Below are 27,985 nucleotides of genomic sequence, written 5' to 3'. Positions count from 1 at the left end.
GAGGCCAGGGCCTGGCAGCGGAGGAGGGCTGTGGAGGGGAGGGACCCGGGAGGGCAGCTGCAGGGAGCACCAGCTGGGACCTTCACTCCTGGGCAAGCTGGGAGGACTTCTGAGCTGGGTAAGCCACAGCGGCCGTGCTCTGTACCTGCCCCTGCCCCCTCTCCCCTGCCCAAGTCCAGCCCTTGGGCCCCTGCCCTCTTCACTGCCCAGTCGGTCGGCCTGAGGGGGCTGGGTGGGGGGCTCGGGCTGGGGAGCACGGCTGTTATGCCCCTGGCCCTCTGCCCTGCCTCAGCCCCAGCCCTCCTTAGGACAGGCATGTCAGTTCACGGCAGCCAAGACTGTGGCCGAGCATAGCCACTGCCATCCCAGGACAGGCAGGTCCCCAGGCTGGACCGTGAGGCCGGGGAGGGCTCCTCAGGCAAGGCCAGCTCCCCTGCAGGTGCCGCGTGGGCAGTGGGGGCCTGCAGGGGTGGGCGGGATGTCTGGGGGGTCCTGGCCTGTCAGCTCAGAGACAGAAATAGGCTCGGGCCCACCAGTCCCATCTGGGACGGTCGGGACTGTGGGGGCCTTTCCTTTTGGCTGCCGGGCCCTTTGGAGCTGGTGGGCTGGTGTGCCCCTCCCCCCCACGCCTCAGTTTCTCCAGGTGCAGAAGGAGAGACGCTGGGCCCACCATTGCCCGCCTAGTCCCACAGCTCGGGGGCGTCCTCAGACTGGGTGGGACGTGCCCCTTCCCAAGAGATCTGCCCTGCTCCCCGTCTCCTTCCTGCACTAGCCCTTATTATGCACCTACTGTGTGCCGGGCTCTGAGCGCTTGGGGCCAGAGATGAGGCGGGGTGGCCACACTGGGCCCGTGAGTCGGCAGAGGAAGCAAACGTGAGAAGTGCCCGGGCCGGGGAGAGAGCCGGTCTGGGGTGCGGCTCCAAAGGTCTGGGGCCCAGGCCTCTGCAGGCGGGACTGAGGGCGTCCTGGGGCTCGGCAGACGGGGCTGGGCATCTGGGGGCGGGACAGGGTGGTGTGGAAGTGTCCAGCTTGCAGCTGTAGCAGCAGCGGAGCCGGTGGGCCAGGACCCTCGCCCCCAGGCCAGGGCAACCAGGCAAGAGCCGTGGGGGCAGAGGCGGGAGCCGAGCTGGCCTCCCCAAGCAGCACGGTTACCCTGAGCAAGTCGGGAAGGGGGGCAGGCCCTGGCTGCCTGTGGGTGTTGCTTCGGGAAGTCTGAAGGTCTCATGACCAGTCAGCCGAGCCCAGCACTTTCCTCGTGAAGTTCCAGGATGGGGTGAGGCCCCAGCGTGCCGTGTGCCCGTGTCGGCCCTGGGCTCCAAGCCCGAGGGCAGTGTCCCCTGAGGGGAGAGCTGACTCAGGCGCCCCCACGGCTCCCTGCGTGGCTGGGGGGCCTTGCCCGGGACTGCGTACCCGTGCTCGAGGGAGGGTTCCCGAGCCAGGCACACACGTCAACACCCGCGGTCTCCTAGGCGCATGCACGCACGCACCCACCCGTGATGGCTTCTCGGGCCACGGTCCAGGTCCCCGTTTGCAGCTCTCCTCCCTGCCTGTCCCAGATCCCCAGTCCCACCGCTGCCCTGGCGGCACGCAAACACCCCCACCATCCCTGGCCCGCCTGGAGGGCAGCCAGTCTCCGTGCAGACTTGGGTTTTGTTTAAGCAAAGTTGCCCCACCCATGGCTGGCCCTACTCTGGACCCTCCGAGCACCCCCACGGCCAGGGGCTGACAGGGGAGCCCTACGGGCAAGGTGAGCGCGGGGGAGTCATCCTGGGCAGACACCCCACTGTCTGCATCCCCCTGCACCTGCTCCCCCTGTCAGCTCACCTCACCTTGGCTCTGCCCTCTCCCCAGACCCACTTCCTTGAGCCCCGCCCTAGAATATTCCAACATTCTCGGGAGTGAAACTTTTCTGCTGACCCAGGTGCGTACTCCCCTCACCCCTCACCCCAAGTCCTGAGCCCCTCCTCCCCGACCCTGGGTACAAGCACCGGCCCCAGTTGGATGTTACAGTCACATCTGAGGCCATGGAAGGGCCAGGGTTTGGGGCTGGATGGACGCGGCAGGGCCCCGAGCCAGGAGGAGGCCGGGGGAGGGCCTTTGGGGGGACACCAGGTGCCAGCAGCCAGAACCGCTGGGCTGGCTCAGCCTGTCGCCCCTGCAAAGTGGGGGTGACTGTGTTTTTAGTAGCCATTGTTCCAGACGGCCGTCGGGGTGGACTGTCCACAGAGCCTGTCTGTGGGGCCGCAGGGGGCAGGGGGCGGGGCAGGCAGAGGACAGGACACCTTCCCCTGCAGTCACCGCTGAGGGGGGCCCACGGGCACGGGGGCCGGTGGGACGAGGCTCTGGGGGGCACTGGGGCCTCCTCCCTCCCCGGGGTGCGGGCCCAAGGCCGGCAGTCTGCTGGCATCAGACAGGCGGGATTTCCTCCTTCCTGTTTGTGCGTCCCTGGGCCCGAGCGGGCCAGCCAGCGGCTGTGCCTAGGGGGGTGCGGGAGGGCCTAGAGCCCGAGCCCGGCACCTCCTGGCACCTCCGTGGGGTGCGGCCTGGGGCCGAGCGAGCCACCTGTTAGAGCCCGCTCGTCACCCTGCAGGGGTGTGGAGCCCGAGGGGCGGTGGTGAGGCTGGTTCCCAGCGAGGGGTGTGCCCCGGCCTCCGTGCTGTCAACACCTTTCCTCACCCGGGCCCTGGACGCCCACGGGACACTCCTGGAGTAGATTCGGGGGTGCAGCTTCTCGGGGCCGGGGATCCCTGCTGCGCCGCGGGAGGCTCCCACCGCCGCGCGCCCCCATCCCACCCACCCCACCCCCGGCACAGGGCGCCCAGCTGGCAGGTGGGGGTGGCCCTTCCCAGGCCTGTGGGACTCCGCCCCGCTGCCTCTCCAGGGACACGCCCGGGGAGAGGGCGGTCGCCGGCTCCTGTTTTGTTGTGTGACTCAGGGAAAGGCTCCTGTTTTGTTGTGTGACTCAGGGAAACGGCTGGGCTGCGGAGGCTCTGGGCGAGGACGGGCGGCCGCGGGTTTCTGGGCGGGCCGGTGACACCTGGCGGAGCTCCCCCTGAGCGGCCTCCCACCCCCCCACACCTCACCTGATGGCCCGGGCCGCACCCCCGACCGGACCCTTCCTCTCCCCACGCGCTGCTGGCTGGGGTGGGTGGGCACCTGTGCGTCCCCTCGGCCCCAGCCGTGTCACCAGAGCTGGTGTGAGATCAGTGCGTTTCCTCTCGGGATGTTTAGCACGACTGGGGGGGCGCCGGGCTCAGCTGTGTGTGTGGGAAGGTTCTGAGCTGATCGCTAACTCATCACAGAACCGTCTGGTCCGCTCTGCAGTGTCCGCAGGGGGCTTGTCTGCAGATAACCCAGTACGTCTGAATGTGCACATTCACGGGCATAAAGTTGATGATTTCCTCATTTCAACTTTATGTAGAATTTTAGAGATTCTCTCTTTTTAAAAAAAAAATTGTTAATGGTTATTTTTGAGAGAGAGTGGGGAAGGGGGCACGTGGGGAAGGGGCAGAGAGAGGAGGGGACGCAAGATCGGAAGCGGGTTCTGAGCTGTCAGCACGGAGCCGGACGTGGGGCCCGAACCCACGAACCTGGGCCGAAGTTGGACACTCGACCAACTGAGCCGCCCAGGTGCCCCTTAAAGATTCTTTATCGGGGAAGAGTACAAATCCTAAGCGTGTGGCTTGATGCATTTTCCCCAAGTGGCCACACGCGTGTCCCCAGTGCCCCTGTGGAGAAGCAGCTGTCCGGGCGCCAGAGGCCATGCCCCCCAGGCTCTGCCCTCCCCAGAAAGCTTGTCACGTGAGTGGGCTTGTGCCTGACGGTGAACGGCATAGACTAGACTTCCGTCTGCACTCCTTCATCCGTCACGTCGTCGCCAGAGAGCATTCCATCGGACAAATAGCCACGGTTTCTCCTCGCTCCACTGCCGGTGGACATTTGAGACTTTCTGGTTTCTGGTACTACCATGGTGCCAGGATGGGCATTTCTGTACCTGTCCTTTGGGGAGTGCATTTTTGGGGGCATGCCCTTGGGTACGGAGCTGCTGGGCCGTAGAGCAGGGTGGTCAGACTTCAGTAGCTACTGCTGGCGGTTTTCCAAAGTGACTGTGCCGGGGCACCCAACGCCCACATCAGGGTGGCGTTCCCGTCGCCCACGTGCGGGACAGCTCTCTGGGAGGTCCCCCTCGCCCGTTCCCGCCGTTCCCACCGTTCCACTGTGGCAGTGGAACGGTATCTCGGAGCTCCCACTGGCCGCTGTCCTGAGGGCCCAGCACGCCGTGCGCCTTTCCGTAAGTTAATTCACGGCTCGGCGTCGTCTGTTGTGAGAACTTGCCTTTCCAAGTTCTTCTCACCCCTTCTTCCACTGGGTTGTCTGTCTTTGCCTTTTGTGTTGCACGAATTCTTTGTACATTTTGGGTAGGAGGCTGTGGTTTGGTAAGCGTGTTGCAAATCTCTGCCCAACCCGTGGCCTGACTGCTCACTCCCTCAGTGGTGTCTTTTGACGAACAGAAGCTCTTCACTTTCGCGTAGACCACTTGGCCATTTCCTTCAGGGAGCGCGCTTTCTGTATGCTGGTTAAGAGTCGCTTTCCTACCGCAAAGTCATTTCTGTTTATCTCCTGGAAGCTTCACTGTTAGGCCTTCCACTTTGGAACGACAATCCCCGTGACGTTAATACTTCCCGTGGCTGACGTAAGGGTTGACGTTTTTCTGCACGGATCGCCAACAGACCCAGCACGAGGGACTGAAAACACCTATCCGTTTCCCACAGCTTTGTGTCTAGGAGTCTGGTTGTGGGATCTTTGTTCTGTTCTGTTGGTTTTAATTTTAATTGGTTTAATTTGTTCATTCATTTTAAATGTTTATTTACTTATTTTGAGAGAGAGCGCGCAGGGGGGAGGGGCAGAGAGAGAGAGGGGGACACAGAATCCGAAGCGGCTCCAGGCTCCGAGCTGTCAGCACCGAGCCCGACGCGGGGCTCGAACCCACGAACCGCGAGATCATGCCCTGAGCCGAAGTCGGACGCCCCGCGGACTGAGCCGCCCGGGCGCGCCTGCCTTGATTTTTGAAGGGTGGTTTGCTGGACGCGGGATTCTTGCTTCACAAGGTTTTCCCCTGAGCAGCTTGGGTGCCTCGGGCCGCGTCCTCCCGGCTCCCAGGGCGTTGGGCGTGAACTGTGCGGCCGAGCCCGTCACAGGCGGGTCTCGCTTCTCTGGCCACTTTCACACCCTTCTCCTCCTCTTCAACCCCGCGGCCCGGATGCGTTCGGGGCCGGGCCTCTCTGTGTCTGGCACGCTGCGACCGCCGCGTACCGTTGGAAACCACATTTGCTCCGCCTCTTTCTCTCTCTCCTTTCCTTCGACTGCTTGTGTGCCACTGGGCTGAACGTGGCCCCGCGACCTCACGTGCGCTTTCGTTCTCTTGAACCTTTTTTCCTCTGTTCTCCAAATTGGACAATTTCTTCTTCTTCTTCAAGTTCTTAGTTTACTCACCCTCTCGGGAAACTTCTCCGCGATTTTCAGGAATCACCAATGGTCCCTGCAGACTCTTTCCTCCTCCTCGTTGCTGGCGCCCACATGGCGTTTGCAGACCTCCTGACGTCCTTAGCTCTGTTCTTGCGTCCCTTTCCCCGTTTTCCTTCGTGTACAGGCCGTGTCTTACGAGTCCACGTTTGGGTTCGCTGTTCCTGCACGATCCAAGGGATCATAAACCGCGCCACCATCAAAATGGGCTCTGAATCCAATACGAAGATGACTCTGGTGTGGTCTTGTCCATTTGGCCCCTTTTTCCCGAATTTCTGTCTTAGGTACGGTCGCCTTTCCGGGGTGAGAAGCATCAGTGACCAGCTGCTTGCGCTGAAGTCGTCGGGCGGTCATGAACTTCCTGGTGCGGGTCATTGCTGTGTGGTTCACGATTGCGGCCGAGCCTCCCGCAGCCAGGGGGCTGAAAAGACCGGAGTGGCCAATTTCTCTTCGCTTTCGAGTTTTTCGATTCTTTCTTCTGGCATCTCAGTTCTGATATTGAGTCCCAGTAGTACATTTTTCAACTCCAGAATCTCTGTGTAGCTTTGTTGTCACTTGTACGTCTTTGCGACGACGTCTCTTCACTAAGCCATCGTACTTTCCATCTCTCGTGGCTGCTTGGAAGTCTGTGCTCAATCCGACACCTGTGGACATTCAGAGAACTTCCAGCACTTGCTTGTCCCTCCGTATGGATCATACTTTGCTGTTTCTTTGCGTGTCGCGTAACCCTCGGCTGACTGCTGGACACCATGGGTTCCGTGCCGCGGCAGCCCTGCACCCCGGCCTCCCTCGGGGCCGGGCGCGTTCTTTCCTGCGTGTTTGCTTACTGACGTTCTTGGACCGAATCCGTGAAGTGTGCCTTGTCTGAGCTCCCCTCGTGCAGGCTCTCTGCCATCCGGCCTGCGCGTGCCCTCGGGCCCGGCGTCCGGGACGGGGCCGCGTGTGCACGAACACGGTGCGTAGACTCTCCGGGGCCCCTCCCCCGGGTCCGCCATCTGGTCTCCGCACCCCCGGGGCCGCACTGACTCGGCCTCTCTCTCCGCAGTGTCTGGCCGGCAGCTGCAGTCTGAGGACCCAGACGCAGAAACGGAAGAGGACCCCTCTGTAAGCAAGGCCCGGAGGATGCATGCCCTCCCGACACAGCCCCCGTCCTTTGGCGGGCCTGGGCAGAGCCCCCCTGATTGTCCTCTCCTGCCAGGTGACCGAAGGGCCGGTGGACGAGATCGTCCGGCCGAGGCCACAGGGGTCCTCGCCGGTCTACGAATGCACTGCTGAGGGTGCCGGCTTTGGACTCCCGGTAAGCCTGCCGGACGGAGACCCACAGGCTGAGGGAAAGTGCGGGTGTGGGGCCACAGGGGGCCGCGTCTCCTTCGTCGCCCCGTGTGGGCAACTGGCACCATTTGTGCAGCCACACGGCCCTGCCCTGCCCTGCCCTGCCCTGCCGCCCCTTGGGCCACGGTTCCAGCCGTTCCCACATCCTGACCTTCTGTCCCTCGGGACCCCTCCCTTCAGGTGGCCGGGACGCAGTTGAGAGGGCGCGTGCGTGCGTGTGTGCGTGCGGGGGAAGAGAGCCCGCACTCTGGACGTGCACACGTGCCGTCTCGCGGAGGAGGCCCGGGGGGAGGCCGGGGAGGGGGCCCGGGGGGCCGGGGGAGGCCCGGGGGGGCGCCTTCTTGCTAAATCCTTGTTTTCTTGTATTTCCTCCTCCCCCTCCACACAAAACCCCAGTTGCCGTGGGGTTTGCCCTGGGTGCGGGCGCTGGGGCCTGGGGGCTGGGCCCGGTCGGGAAGCACCAGGGCCAAGGGCCGCCTCCCCGCCGCCCCACGCGCTCGGCTCCCTGGCACGCGGCACCGCTCCGGGCCCCCCGCGTGCTCGGGGCTGGGGCAGGTGGGTGACCCCTGGCATCTGTGCCTGCAGGGGGAGGACACAAGGAGAAGGCGGGCTTCCTCGGGCTCGGGGGGTCGGAGGTCCTGGTGGAAGCGAGACTCGGGAGACGCTCGAACGTTTTCCAGGATGAGTCGTCGGCAGGTGGGTGTGGCCGCGCCCGAGGGTCGGGGTGGGGGGGGGCCCCGCTCTGGGGGGGGTGGGAGTGGCGGGTCGGAGCAAGGAGAGGGACTTGCCTGTCGCTTTTGTCAGGCCTGGTCTGCGGGCAGGGGCTCCAGAGGCTGGTCCGGGCTTCCCCTGAAACCTACGGGGGGGGGGGGGGGGGTGGGTGGCAGGGACCCCGGGCCGGTAGAGCCAGGCGCGTGGGCCTCGGTGTCCCCGGCTGTGTAATGGGTGCAGCTGCTTCACAAGCCGGGGGCGAGGCTGGGTTCCGGGGGCTCCCTGTGAGGAGGGCGCGCTGCCTCCCGAGGCGGCCTGCTCTGCCGTCGGTGGGTCAGCACCTCTGAAGCCGTCTGGGACCGGAAGCGTCCGCTGGGTCTGAGGTCAGGCTGGCCGCACCGTGTGCCGTGCGCCCCGGGGGCTCCTCAGAGAGTATCAGCCACGCTGCACGTCGTCGCTGCCGGAGTGTGTGAAGAAGGAACGAGACTTGGCCGCCCAGCCGGAAGGCCAGCCTCCTCGGCCCCGTTGGGCCTACGGGGCTGCCCCCGAGTCCTGGCGGGTGGGGGTGGGGGTGTGAGGGGGCCGCTCCCACCGGAGGTGGCTTGCAGCTGGCTTCCTCTGGAGCTCGGACACACAGCCTGGGCTCTGGCTGGGGGCTCCTCCTCTTCCCCCCCCCCCCCCCGTCACCTGGATGAGGGGCGGGGCTCTGGGGTCCCCGTGTGCAGGGCAGGGGGCTCCCAGCACCGATGGCCACAGCGGCACAGGCCGATGGTCGCCACGGCCCCTGTGTGCTTCTGACCCAGTCCGTGCAGGAGGCGACAGAGGTGACGCTGAGGACAGACGTGGAGGCCGGAGCCAGCGGCTACAGCGTCACAGGGGGCGGGGACCGAGGGATTTTCGTCAAGCAAGTGCTGAAGGACTCCTCCGCCGCCAAGCTCTTCAGCCTAAGAGAAGGTGCCCTGGCCGCCCCACCCCTGCGGTCCCCACGGGTCCCACCAGGACGGGAGGGCCCCGGGGCTCAGGACGCCCCCGAGGACCCCGCCAGGCCCTTTCGGGCTGAGCCGGGCTTGCTCTCTGTGCGGCCGGGTGGCCTCCTTCCCACGCAGGGCTCCGTGCAGGGTGGGCCGGGCTCCCCGTCAGGGGCCCCTCTCACACACCCCTGTATCTCTGGAAGGAAGGGCGAGAGCGGGGAAACTGAGGCCAAGGGCCCACTCCGTGTGTGTCTAGGTGATCAGCTGCTCAGTGCAACCATATTCTTTGACAACATTAAATATGAAGACGCTCTCAAAATTCTTCAGTACTCAGAGCCTTACAAGGTTCAATTCCAAGTCAGACGGAAACGTCCTGCCGCGGGGGATGAGGAAGGGGTCTCCGGTGGCGCTCAGCCCGGCCACAAGGACAGCGAGACGCAGGTGAGGCTGGGCCCCGCCGACCGCCCTGCTCCCGGGGCCGAGGCTGAGTGGGGGGCGCCCTCCCCTCCCGCATCTGTCCTGTGAGCCCAGGGCCCTAGAATTCCCATGCTACTGCTGCCACGCTCCCTGTCCTTGTATTTCAGGACAAAGATGTCGCCGATGGGTGCACAGAGACCCCCACGAAGACTGTGGAAGGAAGCGGAGACAAGGAGAGGCTGATCTCCAAGCCCAGGGAGGGCAGGGGCAGGCCGTCCCAAAACGAGAGGCTCTCCTGGCCCAAATTCCAGTCAATAAAGACCAAGCCCAGGTCAGGGCCGCGGAGGTCACACAGCTCCTCAGAGGCCTGTGAGCGAGGACACCCACCCGACATGTCCCCCACGAGCACAGACACAGAGGCCCAGCTCCCAACAGAGGAGCAGGAGCAGAAGGCGGGACCGGACGGCCAGCGGAGGAGAAGGTTCCTGAACCTGCGATTCAGAGTGGGCTCAGGGAAGGGTCCAACACCGGGGGCGAGGCCGAGCACAGAGGTCCAGTCCGGGGTCCTAGAGGAGGCAGCATCCTGGGATGACAGCCAAGAGGGCGCCAAGGCCGGCACAGACAGGACGGTGGAGGGACCAGAGGGGACATCAGCTCTCACTGCCCAGCAACCCGTGGAGCCAGGCCGCCCCAGCGAGGGAGCCTTGGGGGACGGGGCCAGCGAGGCACCCAGGCGCCGAAGAAAGACAAGGGAAGCGAAGGACCAGGTCGACTCTGTGTCAGACGGGAAACCCGGGATGGACTCAGGCCCAACGCCAGGTGGAGACGGCCACAGAGAAGCACTCCAGGGCCCAGAAACTGGGACTGCCACATCGGGTCTGCAAGGCAAAGTGGACACACAGGCCCGCCAGCCGGAGTTCCAAATCCAAACACCCGATGTCAAAACGCCCAGCTTTGAATTCTGCAAAGAAACAGTGCCAGACAGAGGAGCGGGCACAGCAGCACGACTGCAGGGACCCAGACACGGAGGTCCCACAGCTGAGGCCACGGGCGTGAAACAGCAGCCTGACCACAGACCGGGGCCACAGGTGGCCGGAAAGCCTGCAGGGCCCCTGACAGAACGGGAGGAAGGAGGAGCAGAGGGAGCTGAGGCAGGGCACGGAGAGGCACACGCCGAAGACGGGGACACACACGCACAGGGCAGACAGGAGAGGAAAACTAGGTTCAAATTCAAAACACCCTCATTCGGATGGTCTCCAGGAAAGGACATAAAATCGGGTCAGGAACAGGACAGAGAAATGGAGAGCACACTCACCACTCTGACCGCACAGACAGGTGCCAGAGTCAAACAGTCAGAACGCGAAAAAACAAAATTAGACACACCTGAGCTAGACTCAGGAGCCACAGAGGGAGAAAGAGAGGGTGTTCACACAACTCAAGCCGATTTTACCCTGGGAGAAAGGGAGGTGGCCGCCAGAGACAGCAAGTTCAAAATGCCCAGGTTCAAGATGCCATCTTTCGGTGCCTCCGTGCCAAGCAAGTCCTTGGAGGCCGCGGTGGACGTTTCCGTGCCCAAGATCCAGGCGGAAGTGTCCCTGCCTTCCATGGAAGCTGAGGTCAAGACCAGTGATGTGACCGTTGAGCTGCCATCTGCTGACCTAGAACTCAAGACTTCCACGGTGGGCCAGAAGCTCCCTGATGTTCAGGTGCCCGAGGGAGAGCTCCAGGAGCCCTCAGCAGGAGCCGGGATCAAAGGGCACCTGCCCAAGGTGCACATGCCCAGCATCAAGATGCCCAAAGTGGACATCAAAGCCCCCCAGGTGGACATCAAGGGGCCCAAAGTGGATATCAAAGGACCCAAAGGGGAGGTGAGCGCCCCTGACGTGGATGTGACCCTGCCCAGTGTGGAGATGGATGTCCAGGCACCCACGGCCAAGTTGGAGGCTGACGTTACCCTGGGAGACAAGGAGGTGACCGCTAGAGACAGCAAGTTCAAAATGCCCAAGTTCAAGATGCTATCCTTTGGTGCCTCGGCGCCAAGCAAGTCCTTGGAGGCCGCGGCGGACGTGTCCCTGCCCAAGATCCAGGCGGAAGCGTCCCTGCCCTCCATGGAAGCTGAGGTCAAGACCAGTGATGTGACCGTTGAGCTGCCATCTGCCGACCTAGAGGTCAAGACTGCCATGGTGGGCATGAAGCTTCCAGAAGGCCAAATCCCTGAAGGGGAGCTCCAGGAACCTTCGGCAGGAGCCGGAGTCAAAGGGCACCTGCCCAAGGTGCACATGCCCAGCATGAAGATGCCCAAAGTGGACTTTAAGGCACCCCAAGTGGACATCAAGGGGCCCAAGTTCGACACGAAGTTCCCCCAGGTGGACATCAAAGGGCCCAAGGTGGACCTGAAGGGCCCCAAAGGGGAGGTGAGTGCGCCCGACGTGGATGTGACCCTGCCCAGCGCAGACGTGGACGTCCAGGCACCCACGGCCAAGTTGGAGGGTGACGTTACCCTGGGAGACAAGGAGGTGGCCGCTAGAGACAGCAAGTTCAAAATGCCCAAGTTCAAGATGCCTTCCTTCGGTGCCTCGGCGCCAAGCAAGTCCTTGGAGGCCGCGGTGGACGTTTCCGTGCCCAAGATCCAGGCGGAAGTGTCCCTGCCTTCCATGGAAGCTGAGGTCAAGACCAGTGATGTGACCGTTGAGCTGCCATCTGCTGACCTAGAACTCAAGACTTCCACGGTGGGCCAGAAGCTCCCTGATGTTCAGGTGCCCGAGGGAGAGCTCCAGGAGCCCTCAGCAGGAGCCGGGTTCAAAGGGCACCTGCCCAAGGTGCACATGCCCAGGCTCAAGATGCCCAAGGTGGACATCAAAGCCCCCCAGGTGGACATCAAGGGGCCCAAAGTGGATATCAAAGGACCCAAAGGGGAGGTGAGCGCCCCTGACGTGGAAGTGACCCTGCCCAGTGTGGAGATGGATGTCCAGGCACCCACGGCCAAGTTGGAGGCTGACGTTACCCTGGGAGACAAGGAGGTGACCGCTAGAGACAGCAAGTTCAAAATGCCCAAGTTCAAGATGCCATCCTTTGGTGCCTCGGCGCCAAGCAAGTCCTTGGAGGCCGCGGCGGACGTGTCCCTGCCCAAGATCCAGGCGGAAGCGTCCCTGCCCTCCATGGAAGCTGAGGTCAAGACCAGTGATGTGACCGTTGAGCTGCCATCAGCCGACCTAGAGGTCAAGACTGCCATGGTGGGCATGAAGCTTCCAGAAGGCCAAATCCCTGAAGGGGAGCTCCAGGAACCTTCAGCAGGAGCCGGAGACAAAGGGCACCTGCCCAAGGTGCACATGCCCAGCATGAAGATGCCCAAAGTGGACTTTAAGGCACCCCAAGTGGACATCAAGGGGCCCAAGTTCGACACGAAGTTCCCCCAGGTGGACATCAAAGGGCCCAAGGTGGACCTGAAGGGCCCCAAAGGGGAGGTGAGTGCGCCCGACGTGGATGTGACCCTGCCCAGCGCAGACGTGGACGTCCAGGCACCCACGGCCAAGTTGGAGGGTGACGTTACCCTGGGAGACAAGGAGGTGGCCGCTAGAGACAGCAAGTTCAAAATGCCCAAGTTCAAGATGCCATCTTTCGGTGCCTCGGTGCCAAGCAAGTCCTTGGAGGCCGCGGTGGACGTGTCCCTGCCCAAGATCCAGGCGGAAGCGTCCCTGCCCTCCATGGAAGCTGAGGTCAAGACCAGTGATGTGACCGTTGAGCTGCCATCTGCCGTCCTGGAGGTCAAGACTGCTATGGTGGGCATGAAGCTTCCAGAAGGCCAAATCCCTGAAGGGGAGCTCCAGGAACCCTCGGCAGGAGCCGGAGTCAAAGGGCACCTGCCCAAGGTGCACATGCCCAGCATGAAGATGCCCAAAGTGGACTTTAAGGCCCCCCAGGTGGACATCAAGGCGCCCAAGTTGGACATCAAAGGACCCAAGGTGGACCTGAAGGGCCCCAAAGGGGAGGTGAGCGCCCCTGACGTGGAAGTGACCCTGCCCAGTGTGCAGATGGACGTCCAGGGACCCACTGCCAAGCTGGAGGGTGACGTTACCCTGGGAGACAAGGAGGTGGCCGCTAGAGACAGCAAGTTCAAAATGCCCAAGTTCAAGATGCCTTCCTTCGGTGCCTCAGCGCCAAGCAAGTCCTTGGAGGCCGCGGTGGACGTTTCCGTGCCCAAGATCCAGGCGGAAGTGTCCCTGCCTTCCATGGAAGCTGAGGTCAAGACCAGTGATGTGACCGTTGAGCTGCCATCTGCTGACCTAGAACTCAAGACTTCCACGGTGGGCCAGAAGCTCCCTGATGTTCAGGTGCCCGAGGGAGAGCTCCAGGAGCCCTCAGCAGGAGCCGGGTTCAAAGGGCACCTGCCCAAGGTGCACATGCCCAGCCTCAAGATGCCCAAAGTGGACATCAATGCCCCCCAGGTGGACATCAAGGGGCCCAAAGTGGATATCAAAGGACCCAAAGGGGAGGTGAGCGCCCCTGACGTGGATGTGACCCTGCCCAGTGTGGAGATGGATGTCCAGGCACCCACGGCCAAGTTGGAGGCTGACGTTACCCTGGGAGACAAGGAGGTGACCGCTAGAGACAGCAAGTTCAAAATGCCCAAGTTCAAGATGCCATCCTTTGGTGCCTCGGCGCCAAGCAAGTCCTTGGAGGCCGCGGCGGACGTGTCCCTGCCCAAGATCCAGGCGGAAGCGTCCCTGCCCTCCATGGAAGCGGAGGTCAAGACCAGTGATGTGACCGTTGAGCTGCCATCTGCCGACCTAGAGGTCAAGACTGCCATGGTGGGCATGAAGCTTCCAGAAGGCCAAATCCCTGAAGGGGAGCTCCAGGAACCCTCGGCAGGAGCCGGAGTCAAAGGGCACCTGCCCAAGGTGCACATGCCCAGCATGAAGATGCCCAAAGTGGACTTTAAGGCCCCCCAGGTGGACATCAAAGGACCCAAGGTGGACCTGAAGGGCCCCAAAGGGGAGGTGAGCGCCCCTGACGTGGAAGTGACCCTGCCCAGTGTACAGATGGACGTCCAGGGACCCACTGCCAAGCTGGACGGTGACGTTACCCTGGGAGACAAGGAGGTGGCCGCTAGAGACAGCAAGTTCAAAATGCCCAAGTTCAAGATGCCTTCCTTCGGTGCCTCAGCGCCAAGCAAGTCCTTGGAGGCCGCGGTGGACGTTTCCGTGCCCAAGATCCAGGCGGAAGTGTCTCTGCCTTCCATGGAAGCTGAGGTCAAGACCAGTGATGTGACCGTTGAGCTGCCATCTGCTGACCTAGAACTCAAGACTTCCACGGTGGGCCAGAAGCTCCCTGATGTTCAGGTGCCCGAGGGAGAGCTCCAGGAGCCCTCAGCAGGAGCCGGGTTCAAAGGGCACCTGCCCAAGGTGCACATGCCCAGCCTCAAGATGCCCAAAGTGGACATCAAAGCCCCCCAGGTGGACATCAAGGGGCCCAAAGTGGATATCAAAGGACCCAAAGGGGAGGTGAGCGCCCCTGACGTGGATGTGACCCTGCCCAGTGTGGAGATGGATGTCCAGGCACCCACGGCCAAGTTGGAGGCTGACGTTACCCTGGGAGACAAGGAGGTGACCGCTAGAGACAGCAAGTTCAAAATGCCCAAGTTCAAGATGCCATCCTTTGGTGCCTCGGCGCCAAGCAAGTCCTTGGAGGCCGCGGCGGACGTGTCCCTGCCCAAGATCCAGGCGGAAGCGTCCCTGCCCTCCATGGAAGCGGAGGTCAAGACCAGTGATGTGACCGTTGAGCTGCCATCTGCCGACCTAGAGGTCAAGACTGCCATGGTGGGCATGAAGCTTCCAGAAGGCCAAATCCCTGAAGGGGAGCTCCAGGAACCCTCGGCAGGAGCCGGAGTCAAAGGGCACCTGCCCAAGGTGCACATGCCCAGCATGAAGATGCCCAAAGTGGACTTTAAGGCCCCCCAGGTGGACATCAAAGGACCCAAGGTGGACCTGAAGGGCCCCAAAGGGGAGGTGAGCGCCCCTGACGTGGAAGTGACCCTGCCCAGTGTACAGATGGACGTCCAGGGACCCACTGCCAAGCTGGAGGGTGACGTTACCCTGGGAGACAAGGAGGTGGCCGCTAGAGACAGCAAGTTCAAAATGCCCAAGTTCAAGATGCCTTCCTTCGGTGCCTCAGCGCCAAGCAAGTCCTTGGAGGCCGCGGTGGACGTTTCCGTGCCCAAGATCCAGGCGGAAGTGTCCCTGCCTTCCATGGAAGCTGAGGTCAAGACCAGTGATGTGACCGTTGAGCTGCCATCTGCTGACCTAGAACTCAAGACTTCCACGGTGGGCCAGAAGCTCCCTGATGTTCAGGTGCCCGAGGGAGAGCTCCAGGAGCCCTCAGCAGGAGCCGGGTTCAAAGGGCACCTGCCCAAGGTGCACATGCCCAGCCTCAAGATGCCCAAAGTGGACATCAAAGCCCCCCAGGTGGACATCAAGGGGCCCAAAGTGGATATCAAAGGACCCAAAGGGGAGGTGAGCGCCCCTGACGTGGATGTGACCCTGCCCAGTGTGGAGATGGATGTCCAGGCACCCACGGCCAAGTTGGAGGCTGACGTTACCCTGGGAGACAAGGAGGTGACCGCTAGAGACAGCAAGTTCAAAATGCCCAAGTTCAAGATGCCATCCTTTGGTGCCTCGGCGCCAAGCAAGTCCTTGGAGGCCGCGGCGGACGTGTCCCTGCCCAAGATCCAGGCGGAAGCGTCCCTGCCCTCCATGGAAGCGGAGGTCAAGACCAGTGATGTGACCGTTGAGCTGCCATCTGCCGACCTAGAGGTCAAGACTGCCATGGTGGGCATGAAGCTTCCAGAAGGCCAAATCCCTGAAGGGGAGCTCCAGGAACCCTCGGCAGGAGCCGGAGTCAAAGGGCACCTGCCCAAGGTGCACATGCCCAGCATGAAGATGCCCAAAGTGGACTTTAAGGCCCCCCAGGTGGACATCAAAGGACCCAAGGTGGACCTGAAGGGCCCCAAAGGGGAGGTGAGCGCCCCTGACGTGGAAGTGACCCTGCCCAGTGTACAGATGGACGTCCAGGGACCCACTGCCAAGCTGGAGGGTGACGTTACCCTGGGAGACAAGGAGGTGGCCGCTAGAGACAGCAAGTTCAAAATGCCCAAGTTCAAGATGCCTTCCTTCGGTGCCTCAGCGCCAAGCAAGTCCTTGGAGGCCGCGGTGGACGTTTCCGTGCCCAAGATCCAGGCGGAAGTGTCCCTGCCTTCCATGGAAGCTGAGGTCAAGACCAGTGATGTGACCGTTGAGCTGCCATCTGCTGACCTAGAACTCAAGACTTCCACGGTGGGCCAGAAGCTCCCTGATGTTCAGGTGCCCGAGGGAGAGCTCCAGGAGCCCTCAGCAGGAGCCGGGTTCAAAGGGCACCTGCCCAAGGTGCACATGCCCAGCCTCAAGATGCCCAAAGTGGACATCAAAGCCCCCCAGGTGGACATCAAGGGGCCCAAAGTGGATATCAAAGGACCCAAAGGGGAGGTGAGCGCCCCTGACGTGGATGTGACCCTGCCCAGTGTGGAGATGGATGTCCAGGCACCCACGGCCAAGTTGGAGGCTGACGTTACCCTGGGAGACAAGGAGGTGACCGCTAGAGACAGCAAGTTCAAAATGCCCAAGTTCAAGATGCCATCCTTTGGTGCCTCGGCGCCAAGCAAGTCCTTGGAGGCCGCGGCGGACGTGTCCCTGCCCAAGATCCAGGCGGAAGCGTCCCTGCCCTCCATGGAAGCGGAGGTCAAGACCAGTGATGTGACCGTTGAGCTGCCATCTGCCGACCTAGAGGTCAAGACTGCCATGGTGGGCATGAAGCTTCCAGAAGGCCAAATCCCTGAAGGGGAGCTCCAGGAACCCTCGGCAGGAGCCGGAGTCAAAGGGCACCTGCCCAAGGTGCACATGCCCAGCATGAAGATGCCCAAAGTGGACTTTAAGGCCCCCCAGGTGGACATCAAGGCGCCCAAGTTGGACATCAAAGGACCCAAGGTGGACCTGAAGGGCCCCAAAGGGGAGGTGAGCGCCCCTGACGTGGAAGTGACCCTGCCCAGTGTGCAGATGGACGTCCAGGGACCCACTGCCAAGCTGGACGGTGACGTTACCCTGGGAGACAAGGAGGTGGCCGCTAGAGACAGCAAGTTCAAAATGCCCAAGTTCAAGATGCCTTCCTTCGGTGCCTCAGCGCCAAGCAAGTCCTTGGAGGCCGCGGTGGACGTTTCCGTGCCCAAGATCCAGGCGGAAGTGTCCCTGCCTTCCATGGAAGCTGAGGTCAAGACCAGTGATGTGACCGTTGAGCTGCCATCTGCTGACCTAGAACTCAAGACTTCCACGGTGGGCCAGAAGCTCCCTGATGTTCAGGTGCCCGAGGGAGAGCTCCAGGAGCCCTCAGCAGGAGCCGGGTTCAAAGGGCACCTGCCCAAGGTGCACATGCCCAGCCTCAAGATGCCCAAAGTGGACATCAAAGCCCCCCAGGTGGACATCAAGGGGCCCAAAGTGGATATCAAAGGACCCAAAGGGGAGGTGAGCGCCCCTGACGTGGATGTGACCCTGCCCAGTGTGGAGATGGATGTCCAGGCACCCACGGCCAAGTTGGAGGCTGACGTTACCCTGGGAGACAAGGAGGTGACCGCTAGAGACAGCAAGTTCAAAATGCCCAAGTTCAAGATGCCATCCTTTGGTGCCTCGGCGCCAAGCAAGTCCTTGGAGGCCGCGGCGGACGTGTCCCTGCCCAAGATCCAGGCGGAAGCGTCCCTGCCCTCCATGGAAGCGGAGGTCAAGACCAGTGATGTGACCGTTGAGCTGCCATCTGCCGACCTAGAGGTCAAGACTGCCATGGTGGGCATGAAGCTTCCAGAAGGCCAAATCCCTGAAGGGGAGCTCCAGGAACCCTCGGCAGGAGCCGGAGTCAAAGGGCACCTGCCCAAGGTGCACATGCCCAGCATGAAGATGCCCAAAGTGGACTTTAAGGCCCCCCAGGTGGACATCAAAGGACCCAAGGTGGACCTGAAGGGCCCCAAAGGGGAGGTGAGCGCCCCTGACGTGGAAGTGACCCTGCCCAGTGTACAGATGGACGTCCAGGGACCCACTGCCAAGCTGGAGGGTGACGTTACCCTGGGAGACAAGGAGGTGGCCGCTAGAGACAGCAAGTTCAAAATGCCCAAGTTCAAGATGCCTTCCTTCGGTGCCTCAGCGCCAAGCAAGTCCTTGGAGGCCGCGGTGGACGTTTCCGTGCCCAAGATCCAGGCGGAAGTGTCCCTGCCTTCCATGGAAGCTGAGGTCAAGACCAGTGATGTGACCGTTGAGCTGCCATCTGCTGACCTAGAACTCAAGACTTCCACGGTGGGCCAGAAGCTCCCTGATGTTCAGGTGCCCGAGGGAGAGCTCCAGGAGCCCTCAGCAGGAGCCGGGTTCAAAGGGCACCTGCCCAAGGTGCACATGCCCAGCCTCAAGATGCCCAAAGTGGACATCAAAGCCCCCCAGGTGGACATCAAGGGGCCCAAAGTGGATATCAAAGGACCCAAAGGGGAGGTGAGCGCCCCTGACGTGGATGTGACCCTGCCCAGTGTGGAGATGGATGTCCAGGCACCCACGGCCAAGTTGGAGGCTGACGTTACCCTGGGAGACAAGGAGGTGACCGCTAGAGACAGCAAGTTCAAAATGCCCAAGTTCAAGATGCCATCCTTTGGTGCCTCGGCGCCAAGCAAGTCCTTGGAGGCCGCGGCGGACGTGTCCCTGCCCAAGATCCAGGCGGAAGCGTCCCTGCCCTCCATGGAAGCGGAGGTCAAGACCAGTGATGTGACCGTTGAGCTGCCATCTGCCGACCTAGAGGTCAAGACTGCCATGGTGGGCATGAAGCTTCCAGAAGGCCAAATCCCTGAAGGGGAGCTCCAGGAACCCTCGGCAGGAGCCGGAGTCAAAGGGCACCTGCCCAAGGTGCACATGCCCAGCATGAAGATGCCCAAAGTGGACTTTAAGGCCCCCCAGGTGGACATCAAGGCGCCCAAGTTGGACATCAAAGGACCCAAGGTGGACCTGAAGGGCCCCAAAGGGGAGGTGAGCGCCCCTGACGTGGAAGTGACCCTGCCCAGTGTGCAGATGGACGTCCAGGGACCCACTGCCAAGCTGGACGGTGACGTTACCCTGGGAGACAAGGAGGTGGCCGCTAGAGACAGCAAGTTCAAAATGCCCAAGTTCAAGATGCCTTCCTTCGGTGCCTCAGCGCCAAGCAAGTCCTTGGAGGCCGCGGTGGACGTTTCCGTGCCCAAGATCCAGGCGGAAGTGTCCCTGCCTTCCATGGAAGCTGAGGTCAAGACCAGTGATGTGACCGTTGAGCTGCCATCTGCTGACCTAGAACTCAAGACTTCCACGGTGGGCCAGAAGCTCCCTGATGTTCAGGTGCCCGAGGGAGAGCTCCAGGAGCCCTCAGCAGGAGCCGGGTTCAAAGGGCACCTGCCCAAGGTGCACATGCCCAGCCTCAAGATGCCCAAAGTGGACATCAAAGCCCCCCAGGTGGACATCAAGGGGCCCAAAGTGGATATCAAAGGACCCAAAGGGGAGGTGAGCGCCCCTGACGTGGATGTGACCCTGCCCAGTGTGGAGATGGATGTCCAGGCACCCACGGCCAAGTTGGAGGCTGACGTTACCCTGGGAGACAAGGAGGTGACCGCTAGAGACAGCAAGTTCAAAATGCCCAAGTTCAAGATGCCATCCTTTGGTGCCTCGGCGCCAAGCAAGTCCTTGGAGGCCGCGGCGGACGTGTCCCTGCCCAAGATCCAGGCGGAAGCGTCCCTGCCCTCCATGGAAGCGGAGGTCAAGACCAGTGATGTGACCGTTGAGCTGCCATCTGCCGACCTAGAGGTCAAGACTGCCATGGTGGGCATGAAGCTTCCAGAAGGCCAAATCCCTGAAGGGGAGCTCCAGGAACCCTCGGCAGGAGCCGGAGTCAAAGGGCACCTGCCCAAGGTGCACATGCCCAGCATGAAGATGCCCAAAGTGGACTTTAAGGCCCCCCAGGTGGACATCAAAGGACCCAAGGTGGACCTGAAGGGCCCCAAAGGGGAGGTGAGCGCCCCTGACGTGGAAGTGACCCTGCCCAGTGTACAGATGGACGTCCAGGGACCCACTGCCAAGCTGGAGGGTGACGTTACCCTGGGAGACAAGGAGGTGGCCGCTAGAGACAGCAAGTTCAAAATGCCCAAGTTCAAGATGCCTTCCTTCGGTGCCTCAGCGCCAAGCAAGTCCTTGGAGGCCGCGGTGGACGTTTCCGTGCCCAAGATCCAGGCGGAAGTGTCCCTGCCTTCCATGGAAGCTGAGGTCAAGACCAGTGATGTGACCGTTGAGCTGCCATCTGCTGACCTAGAACTCAAGACTTCCACGGTGGGCCAGAAGCTCCCTGATGTTCAGGTGCCCGAGGGAGAGCTCCAGGAGCCCTCAGCAGGAGCCGGGTTCAAAGGGCACCTGCCCAAGGTGCACATGCCCAGCCTCAAGATGCCCAAAGTGGACATCAAAGCCCCCCAGGTGGACATCAAGGGGCCCAAAGTGGATATCAAAGGACCCAAAGGGGAGGTGAGCGCCCCTGACGTGGATGTGACCCTGCCCAGTGTGGAGATGGATGTCCAGGCACCCACGGCCAAGTTGGAGGCTGACGTTACCCTGGGAGACAAGGAGGTGACCGCTAGAGACAGCAAGTTCAAAATGCCCAAGTTCAAGATGCCATCCTTTGGTGCCTCGGCGCCAAGCAAGTCCTTGGAGGCCGCGGCGGACGTGTCCCTGCCCAAGATCCAGGCGGAAGCGTCCCTGCCCTCCATGGAAGCGGAGGTCAAGACCAGTGATGTGACCGTTGAGCTGCCATCTGCCGACCTAGAGGTCAAGACTGCCATGGTGGGCATGAAGCTTCCAGAAGGCCAAATCCCTGAAGGGGAGCTCCAGGAACCCTCGGCAGGAGCCGGAGTCAAAGGGCACCTGCCCAAGGTGCACATGCCCAGCATGAAGATGCCCAAAGTGGACTTTAAGGCCCCCCAGGTGGACATCAAGGCGCCCAAGTTGGACATCAAAGGACCCAAGGTGGACCTGAAGGGCCCCAAAGGGGAGGTGAGCGCCCCTGACGTGGAAGTGACCCTGCCCAGTGTGCAGATGGACGTCCAGGGACCCACTGCCAAGCTGGAGGGTGACGTTACCCTGGGAGACAAGGAGGTGGCCGCTAGAGACAGCAAGTTCAAAATGCCCAAGTTCAAGATGCCTTCCTTCGGTGCCTCAGCGCCAAGCAAGTCCTTGGAGGCCGCGGTGGACGTTTCCGTGCCCAAGATCCAGGCGGAAGTGTCCCTGCCTTCCATGGAAGCTGAGGTCAAGACCAGTGATGTGACCGTTGAGCTGCCATCTGCTGACCTAGAACTCAAGACTTCCACGGTGGGCCAGAAGCTCCCTGATGTTCAGGTGCCCGAGGGAGAGCTCCAGGAGCCCTCAGCAGGAGCCGGGTTCAAAGGGCACCTGCCCAAGGTGCACATGCCCAGCCTCAAGATGCCCAAAGTGGACATCAAAGCCCCCCAGGTGGACATCAAGGGGCCCAAAGTGGATATCAAAGGACCCAAAGGGGAGGTGAGCGCCCCTGACGTGGATGTGACCCTGCCCAGTGTGGAGATGGATGTCCAGGCACCCACGGCCAAGTTGGAGGCTGACGTTACCCTGGGAGACAAGGAGGTGACCGCTAGAGACAGCAAGTTCAAAATGCCCAAGTTCAAGATGCCATCCTTTGGTGCCTCGGCGCCAAGCAAGTCCTTGGAGGCCGCGGCGGACGTGTCCCTGCCCAAGATCCAGGCGGAAGCGTCCCTGCCCTCCATGGAAGCGGAGGTCAAGACCAGTGATGTGACCGTTGAGCTGCCATCTGCCGACCTAGAGGTCAAGACTGCCATGGTGGGCATGAAGCTTCCAGAAGGCCAAATCCCTGAAGGGGAGCTCCAGGAACCCTCGGCAGGAGCCGGAGTCAAAGGGCACCTGCCCAAGGTGCACATGCCCAGCATGAAGATGCCCAAAGTGGACTTTAAGGCCCCCCAGGTGGACATCAAGGCGCCCAAGTTGGACATCAAAGGACCCAAGGTGGACCTGAAGGGCCCCAAAGGGGAGGTGAGCGCCCCTGACGTGGAAGTGACCCTGCCCAGTGTGCAGATGGACGTCCAGGGACCCACTGCCAAGCTGGAGGGTGACGTTACCCTGGGAGACAAGGAGGTGGCCGCTAGAGACAGCAAGTTCAAAATGCCCAAGTTCAAGATGCCTTCCTTCGGTGCCTCAGCGCCAAGCAAGTCCTTGGAGGCCGCGGTGGACGTTTCCGTGCCCAAGATCCAGGCGGAAGTGTCCCTGCCTTCCATGGAAGCTGAGGTCAAGACCAGTGATGTGACCGTTGAGCTGCCATCTGCTGACCTAGAACTCAAGACTTCCACGGTGGGCCAGAAGCTCCCTGATGTTCAGGTGCCCGAGGGAGAGCTCCAGGAGCCCTCAGCAGGAGCCGGGTTCAAAGGGCACCTGCCCAAGGTGCACATGCCCAGCCTCAAGATGCCCAAAGTGGACATCAAAGCCCCCCAGGTGGACATCAAGGGGCCCAAAGTGGATATCAAAGGACCCAAAGGGGAGGTGAGCGCCCCTGACGTGGATGTGACCCTGCCCAGTGTGGAGATGGATGTCCAGGCACCCACGGCCAAGTTGGAGGCTGACGTTACCCTGGGAGACAAGGAGGTGACCGCTAGAGACAGCAAGTTCAAAATGCCCAAGTTCAAGATGCCATCCTTTGGTGCCTCGGCGCCAAGCAAGTCCTTGGAGGCCGCGGCGGACGTGTCCCTGCCCAAGATCCAGGCGGAAGCGTCCCTGCCCTCCATGGAAGCGGAGGTCAAGACCAGTGATGTGACCGTTGAGCTGCCATCTGCCGACCTAGAGGTCAAGACTGCCATGGTGGGCATGAAGCTTCCAGAAGGCCAAATCCCTGAAGGGGAGCTCCAGGAACCCTCGGCAGGAGCCGGAGTCAAAGGGCACCTGCCCAAGGTGCACATGCCCAGCATGAAGATGCCCAAAGTGGACTTTAAGGCCCCCCAGGTGGACATCAAGGCGCCCAAGTTGGACATCAAAGGACCCAAGGTGGACCTGAAGGGCCCCAAAGGGGAGGTGAGCGCCCCTGATGTGGAAGTGACCCTGCCCAGTGTGCAGTTGGACGTCCAGGGACCCACTGCCAAGCTGGAGGGTGACGTTACCCTGGGAGACAAGGAGGTGGCCGCTAGAGACAGCAAGTTCAAAATGCCCAAGTTCAAGATGCCATCTTTCGGTGCCTCGGCGCCAAGCAAGTCCTTGGAGGCCGCGGTGGACGTGTCCCTGCCCAAGATCCAGGCGGAAGTGTCCCTGCCTTCCATGGAAGCTGAGGTCAAGTCCAGTGATGTGACCGTTGAGCTGCCATCTGCTGACCTAGAACTCAAGACTGCCATCGTAGCCGACAAGCTCCCGGAGATCGAAATGCCCGAGGGTGAGCCCCAGGAACCCTCGGCAGGAGCCGGACTCAAAGGGCACGTGCCCAAGGTGCACATGCCCAGCGTGAAGATTCCCAAAGTGGACTTTACGGCGCCCCAGGTGGACATCAAGGGCCCCAAGTTGGACGTGAAGACCGTCGGAGGGGAGGTGAGTGCGCCCGACGTGGATGTGACCCTGCCCAGCGTGGACGTGGACGCCCGGTCTCCCAGGACTAAGTCAGATGTGGATATGTCCTCTCGGAACCTGGAACTGTTTTCTAAAGGAAGCAAGTTGAAGGTTCCTAAAATCAACATTTCTTCTTCTGGTCACCCCAGTAGTAAGTCTTCTCTGGTCTCTCCACCTGTCGAGGGAATTGCCAAAGATGTTGACCTCAGTCCTTCTTCTGGCCCCATGCATCCCGTCGTACGTGCTCGTGATGAGGATGCCGTCACAGTCAAAGGTGACGTAGGTCTCTCAGTTGGGAAAGATGGAGGTCGAAGCAAAAGCAAAAAATCCCATTTTAAACTCCCCAAAGTCTTTTCTCCACCTGGGAAAACCCCTAAAGTGTTCTTAGCTTTTGGCGGAGAAGTTGCCGTGCGTTCGCCTCCGAGCGAGTCTGCGCATGGCGGGTCCCCGGGGCTGTCCAGTACTTCTGAAACTTCCCTGCCGGAGTCCCGGCCCGGCTGGCTCAGTGGTCCCCGTGGGGATTCCTCTGGCCTCATTCCGGGTGAGGACGTCACACTTACAAAGTACCAGGTGACCATCCCCCGTGACCCCGCCTCCCCCGAGCTGCCCTGTGTAGGCCTGTCTGGGTCCCAGGCAGAGTCTCAGTTGCCCAGCGTGGCCGGTGCCGAGGACTCCCCATCCAGCGAGAATATTCTGCTGTCCCAGCCTGACGGCCACAGTGGCCCAGTGCACACCGTATTTCCTGAATCTTATGGCCGCGTGACTTTTCCTAAATTTCATCGACCAAAGTTCCAACTGTCATCCCCCCAATCAGCAGCTGGCATGGCGGAGCCCGGAGCTGCAGAGGGTGTCCCCGCCCTGTCCCCTCCCCTCCCTGAGTGGGGACCGCACTCCTCGGCCAGGGAAGCCACGGGGTTCCCCTTGCCAGGCAGTCAGTTGCCGTCTGCAGGTGTCTCTGTGTCCACGGTGGCAGAGGGACATGTGGGCACCGCGGGGACATCAGCAGTGGCTGGAGGGGAAGCCCCAGCCGGAGACGCGGAGCCTGAGGGCAGGGGCGGTCCTGTGAGAGCACCAAGAGTCAAGCTTCCCTCTTTCCGCTGGTCCCCCAAAAAGGGGGCGGAGTCCAAAGCAGCCCCTGGAGCCGCCCCGCCACCGGGGGTTTCCCTGCCACCAGCAGCAGCAGGTGAGGATGTGAGTCTTGGGCAGGAGGGAGAGAAGGGGGTGGTCAGAGCACCCGCCCTCGCCCTACTGAAGGTCTCACCTCCCACAATGACGGCTTCCACAGGAGGGGCCGGCGGAAGTGGCGGGGGCGGGGGTGCAGGTGCAGCAGCTGGGCCCCCAGAAGGAGCGGACGCGACCCTCCACCCCACACAGGCCCACGCTCCCGGCGCCGGCTTCGTCGAAGATGCGCTCAGACCCGCCGAGGCCCCGCCGGAGGCGAGCCTGTCCACCCGTGGCCCGTCCCTTGGAGACAGCAGCAGAGAGCACGGTCTCGGGGACAGCTGGCAAAGCCAGCTTCGTGGGGAGGTGATGGCCCCCTCAACAGAGGTCCCCCTGCAGCCGCCCCGGACAACCCCAGATGCCGCCTCCCCCACGGAGGGGAGCCCAGCGCGGGAGGCGCCAGCGGGAGTCACCCCAGCCGGCCCCAGGGAGAGCTGGTTTAGAATGCCCGCGCTGCGTCTGCCCAGCTTCAGGCGCCCCTCCAAGGAGAGGCCTGGGTCTGCAGGGCTGGGGGCTCAGGGGCCCGCGCCTGCCACCAGTGCGCCAGGGGAGGGACAGGCACCGGCCACAGTCTGGAGTCAGGGTGTCCCTGTTCCTGAGTCCGAGGAGGAGACGACTAGTGCCCGCGCCCCTGGAGGCCGGTGCCGACGTGGGAGCCACTGGCATCGAGGCTTCTCACACAGACGTTCCGCAGAGGAATCTAGACCTTCAGGCCCCTGCTGCCGGCGCGTCCACTCCCGAGGTCAGGGTCCGGCCAGGCGCGGGCTCCCTGCCCCTCCGGGTGTGCGGGACACTCGCAGAGCCCCACGGGCCTCCAGGAGAAGCAGGCCAGCGCCCCCTTGCTGGGACAGCAGCAGCGCAGGGCCCGGCCGGGGGCCCTGAGGAGCCGCCTCCCCAGCCCGAAGGCCCCGTCAGACTGAGGGCCTCCAGTACCGACGTGCCGTCCCAGGTTTCCGTGGTCAACGTGGGTCAAGTCTGGGAGGACTCTGTGCTCACTGTCCAGTTCCCCAAGTTAAAGGTTCCGAGGTTCAGCTTCCCAGCCCCCAGCGCGGAGGCTGACGTTTTCGTGCCCCGTGTCAGAGAGCTGCCGTCCCCGCAGAGCCATCCTGACACTGCCCTGCTCGGGCAAAGCCCCGGTGCCAGGGACGCCGGCGTCCTGAAGGCGCCCGAGGCCGTCTCCTCAGAAGCTGCCCCCATCTGTAAGGTCAGAGTGCACATTCAGAGCGCGGAGGCCGAGAGCAGGCAGGTCGCCGTACAAAGCACGGTGACAGCCATGTACACGGAGCTCTCGGAGCCCCAGGCTCTTCCTGCCCGGATCGTGCGGGAGTCAGAGGTCCCTGCGTCAGAGGCCCAAACGCCTTCCTACGGGTTCTCCTTACTAAAGGGGAGGGTCCCTGAGCCCACCGCTCGGTCGCAGGCACACGCGGTGACTGCGGACCCTGGGCCAAGAGGGCGCCTTCACGAGCCAGCCCCGGGAGCAGGACCTGTTTCTGGAGACCCGCAGCCTGACACCGGAGAGCCCTTTGAAATTCTCTCTCCCGATGGAGACGTGCCGGGAATGCCAGCCTGCCCTTCTGACCTCCACTCTGGCCATGGGCCTGCAGACAGCTGTTCTGACGAGGAGCCCGCGGAAATTCTCGAGTTCCCGCCAGAAGAGGGCCAGGAGGTGGCGGCTGCCCTGGCAGAGGAGGACGGGGCCCCAGAGTGAAAGCAGAAGGTAAAAGGTCCTCCGGCCTGTTCCGGTTTTGGCTCCCCAGCATCGGGTTTTCTTCCTCTGTCGCCGAGGCCAGCACTGACCCCCAGGCCGACGCCCCGAGGCCCGCTCCGGTCCAGACGCAGCCCGAGGCGCGGCCGCCGCCACCCGCAGGAGAGAGCGGGCTGGTTTCGACTGCCCAGGTTGGGCTTCTCCTCGTCTCCCACCAAGAAAAGCAAGAGCGCGGAGGCGGAGGCGGGTCCGGCCGAGCAGCACCTCCAGGAAGAGGCAGGCACCTTCTTTGACGCCCGAGGAAAGCTTCTCCCCCGAGGAGCAGGAAGAGGGGGGGGTCGGCGGAGGCCGCGGGCCTCCGGGGCGATGGTGGCCTCCGCGGCGAGAACCGAGCTGATCCTGCTGGAAGGGGACGGAGCCGCCAGCCGGGCCCCAGAGCCCAGGCCCGGCAGCGAATGAGGGCCGGGCAGGGGAGAACCCTTCCCCGGAGGACGGGCGCCCAAACGAAATCCCGAGGCAGAGGCCCCGCAAGCGCACGGGGCTCCAGTCCCGCGGCCCACGGGACTGAGGCGGCAGGGCGGCGGTGCCCGGAAGGACGTGGCCCTCCGGGGCGGGAGCCCTGTGGGGACCCCCGGGGTAGCGGGGCCGCGGAGGGTGTAGAAGTAGTTTCGCTGTCCTGTGGCCCCTGTCTGGTCCCGCCCCGTCTCAGGTGGAGTCTGGCGCCTTCCAGGGAAGCCCCCCCCCCCCCCCCCCCGCCTCTTGCCTGTCGCGAGCTCACTCCCGGCTCACCAGGCGAGCTTGGGGACGACACGCGACACACGCACGCGGGGCAGAGGGAGGTGGCTGCGGGCAGGTGAGCCAGCCGAGGGGGCACCCGTCCGTGCCTGCGCGGCCCCGCGCGGTCCCCGAGCCCCTTCGCGCACACGCCGCCACCAGGCCTCCCGCGGAAGCTCCCTGGCTGTCCCCAGATGGGCAATAAAGGACAGGATGCACCCACAGCACTGGCTGCGAGGTCTTGTGTTCCGCTCGCGCTCCCCGCGCACGCCCAGAACCAGTCTGGGCCGAGTTGCCGTGGGAGAGAGTTCGGGGGGATCTTAGAGCAGACCTTCGCTTACCCGCGTGTCCGTCAGATCCTTCTCGATGTCAGCGGCTGTGAGAGACCGAAAGGAAGGAGGCGCAGGCCGGGAGCTCAGCGTGGCCACGCTGCCACTGCTCGGCGGGAAGGACAGGGACAGAGCAGGGCGGTTGGCTGTGACAGGCCGTCTGGGAGGCCTTCCTTCACCTCCTTCCCAGCAGCCACGGGGAACACGAGGGGGGGGGCAGCAGAGTGAGGCTCCAGGGTCCCCCACCCCCGTGTCAGCGCTCCACCCCCCCTCCGCTGCCCGCGGCGCTCGTCCTGGGCCCAGGGC

General features: G+C 62.7%; 1 protein-coding gene across 1 annotated transcript; it reads left to right on the top strand.

Moving 5' to 3' along the window:
- Positions 1 to 42: 42 nt before the first annotated feature.
- Positions 43 to 27,349, top strand: AHNAK2 (AHNAK nucleoprotein 2). Its single transcript, XM_030320248.1, is given in 16 exon segments — positions 43 to 118; positions 6,569 to 6,627; positions 6,722 to 6,820; positions 7,441 to 7,551; positions 8,370 to 8,520; positions 8,794 to 8,978; positions 9,122 to 11,278; positions 11,321 to 12,328; positions 12,371 to 12,494; positions 12,887 to 12,894; positions 13,013 to 25,681; positions 25,770 to 26,556; positions 26,559 to 26,727; positions 26,729 to 26,876; positions 26,878 to 26,929; positions 26,932 to 27,349. Coding segments are annotated over 13 exon segments (17,577 nt in total). The 5' UTR covers positions 43 to 118; positions 6,569 to 6,627; positions 6,722 to 6,820; positions 7,441 to 7,536; the 3' UTR covers positions 27,036 to 27,349.
- Positions 27,350 to 27,985: the final 636 nt, after the last annotated feature.

Source organism: Lynx canadensis, chromosome B3 (genome assembly GCF_007474595.2).
Source record: "Lynx canadensis isolate LIC74 chromosome B3, mLynCan4.pri.v2, whole genome shotgun sequence".
Taxonomy (NCBI): domain Eukaryota; kingdom Metazoa; phylum Chordata; class Mammalia; order Carnivora; family Felidae; genus Lynx; species Lynx canadensis.
The sequence above is the reverse complement of the archived record's forward strand: the minus strand, read 5'-3'. Positions and strand labels throughout refer to the sequence as shown.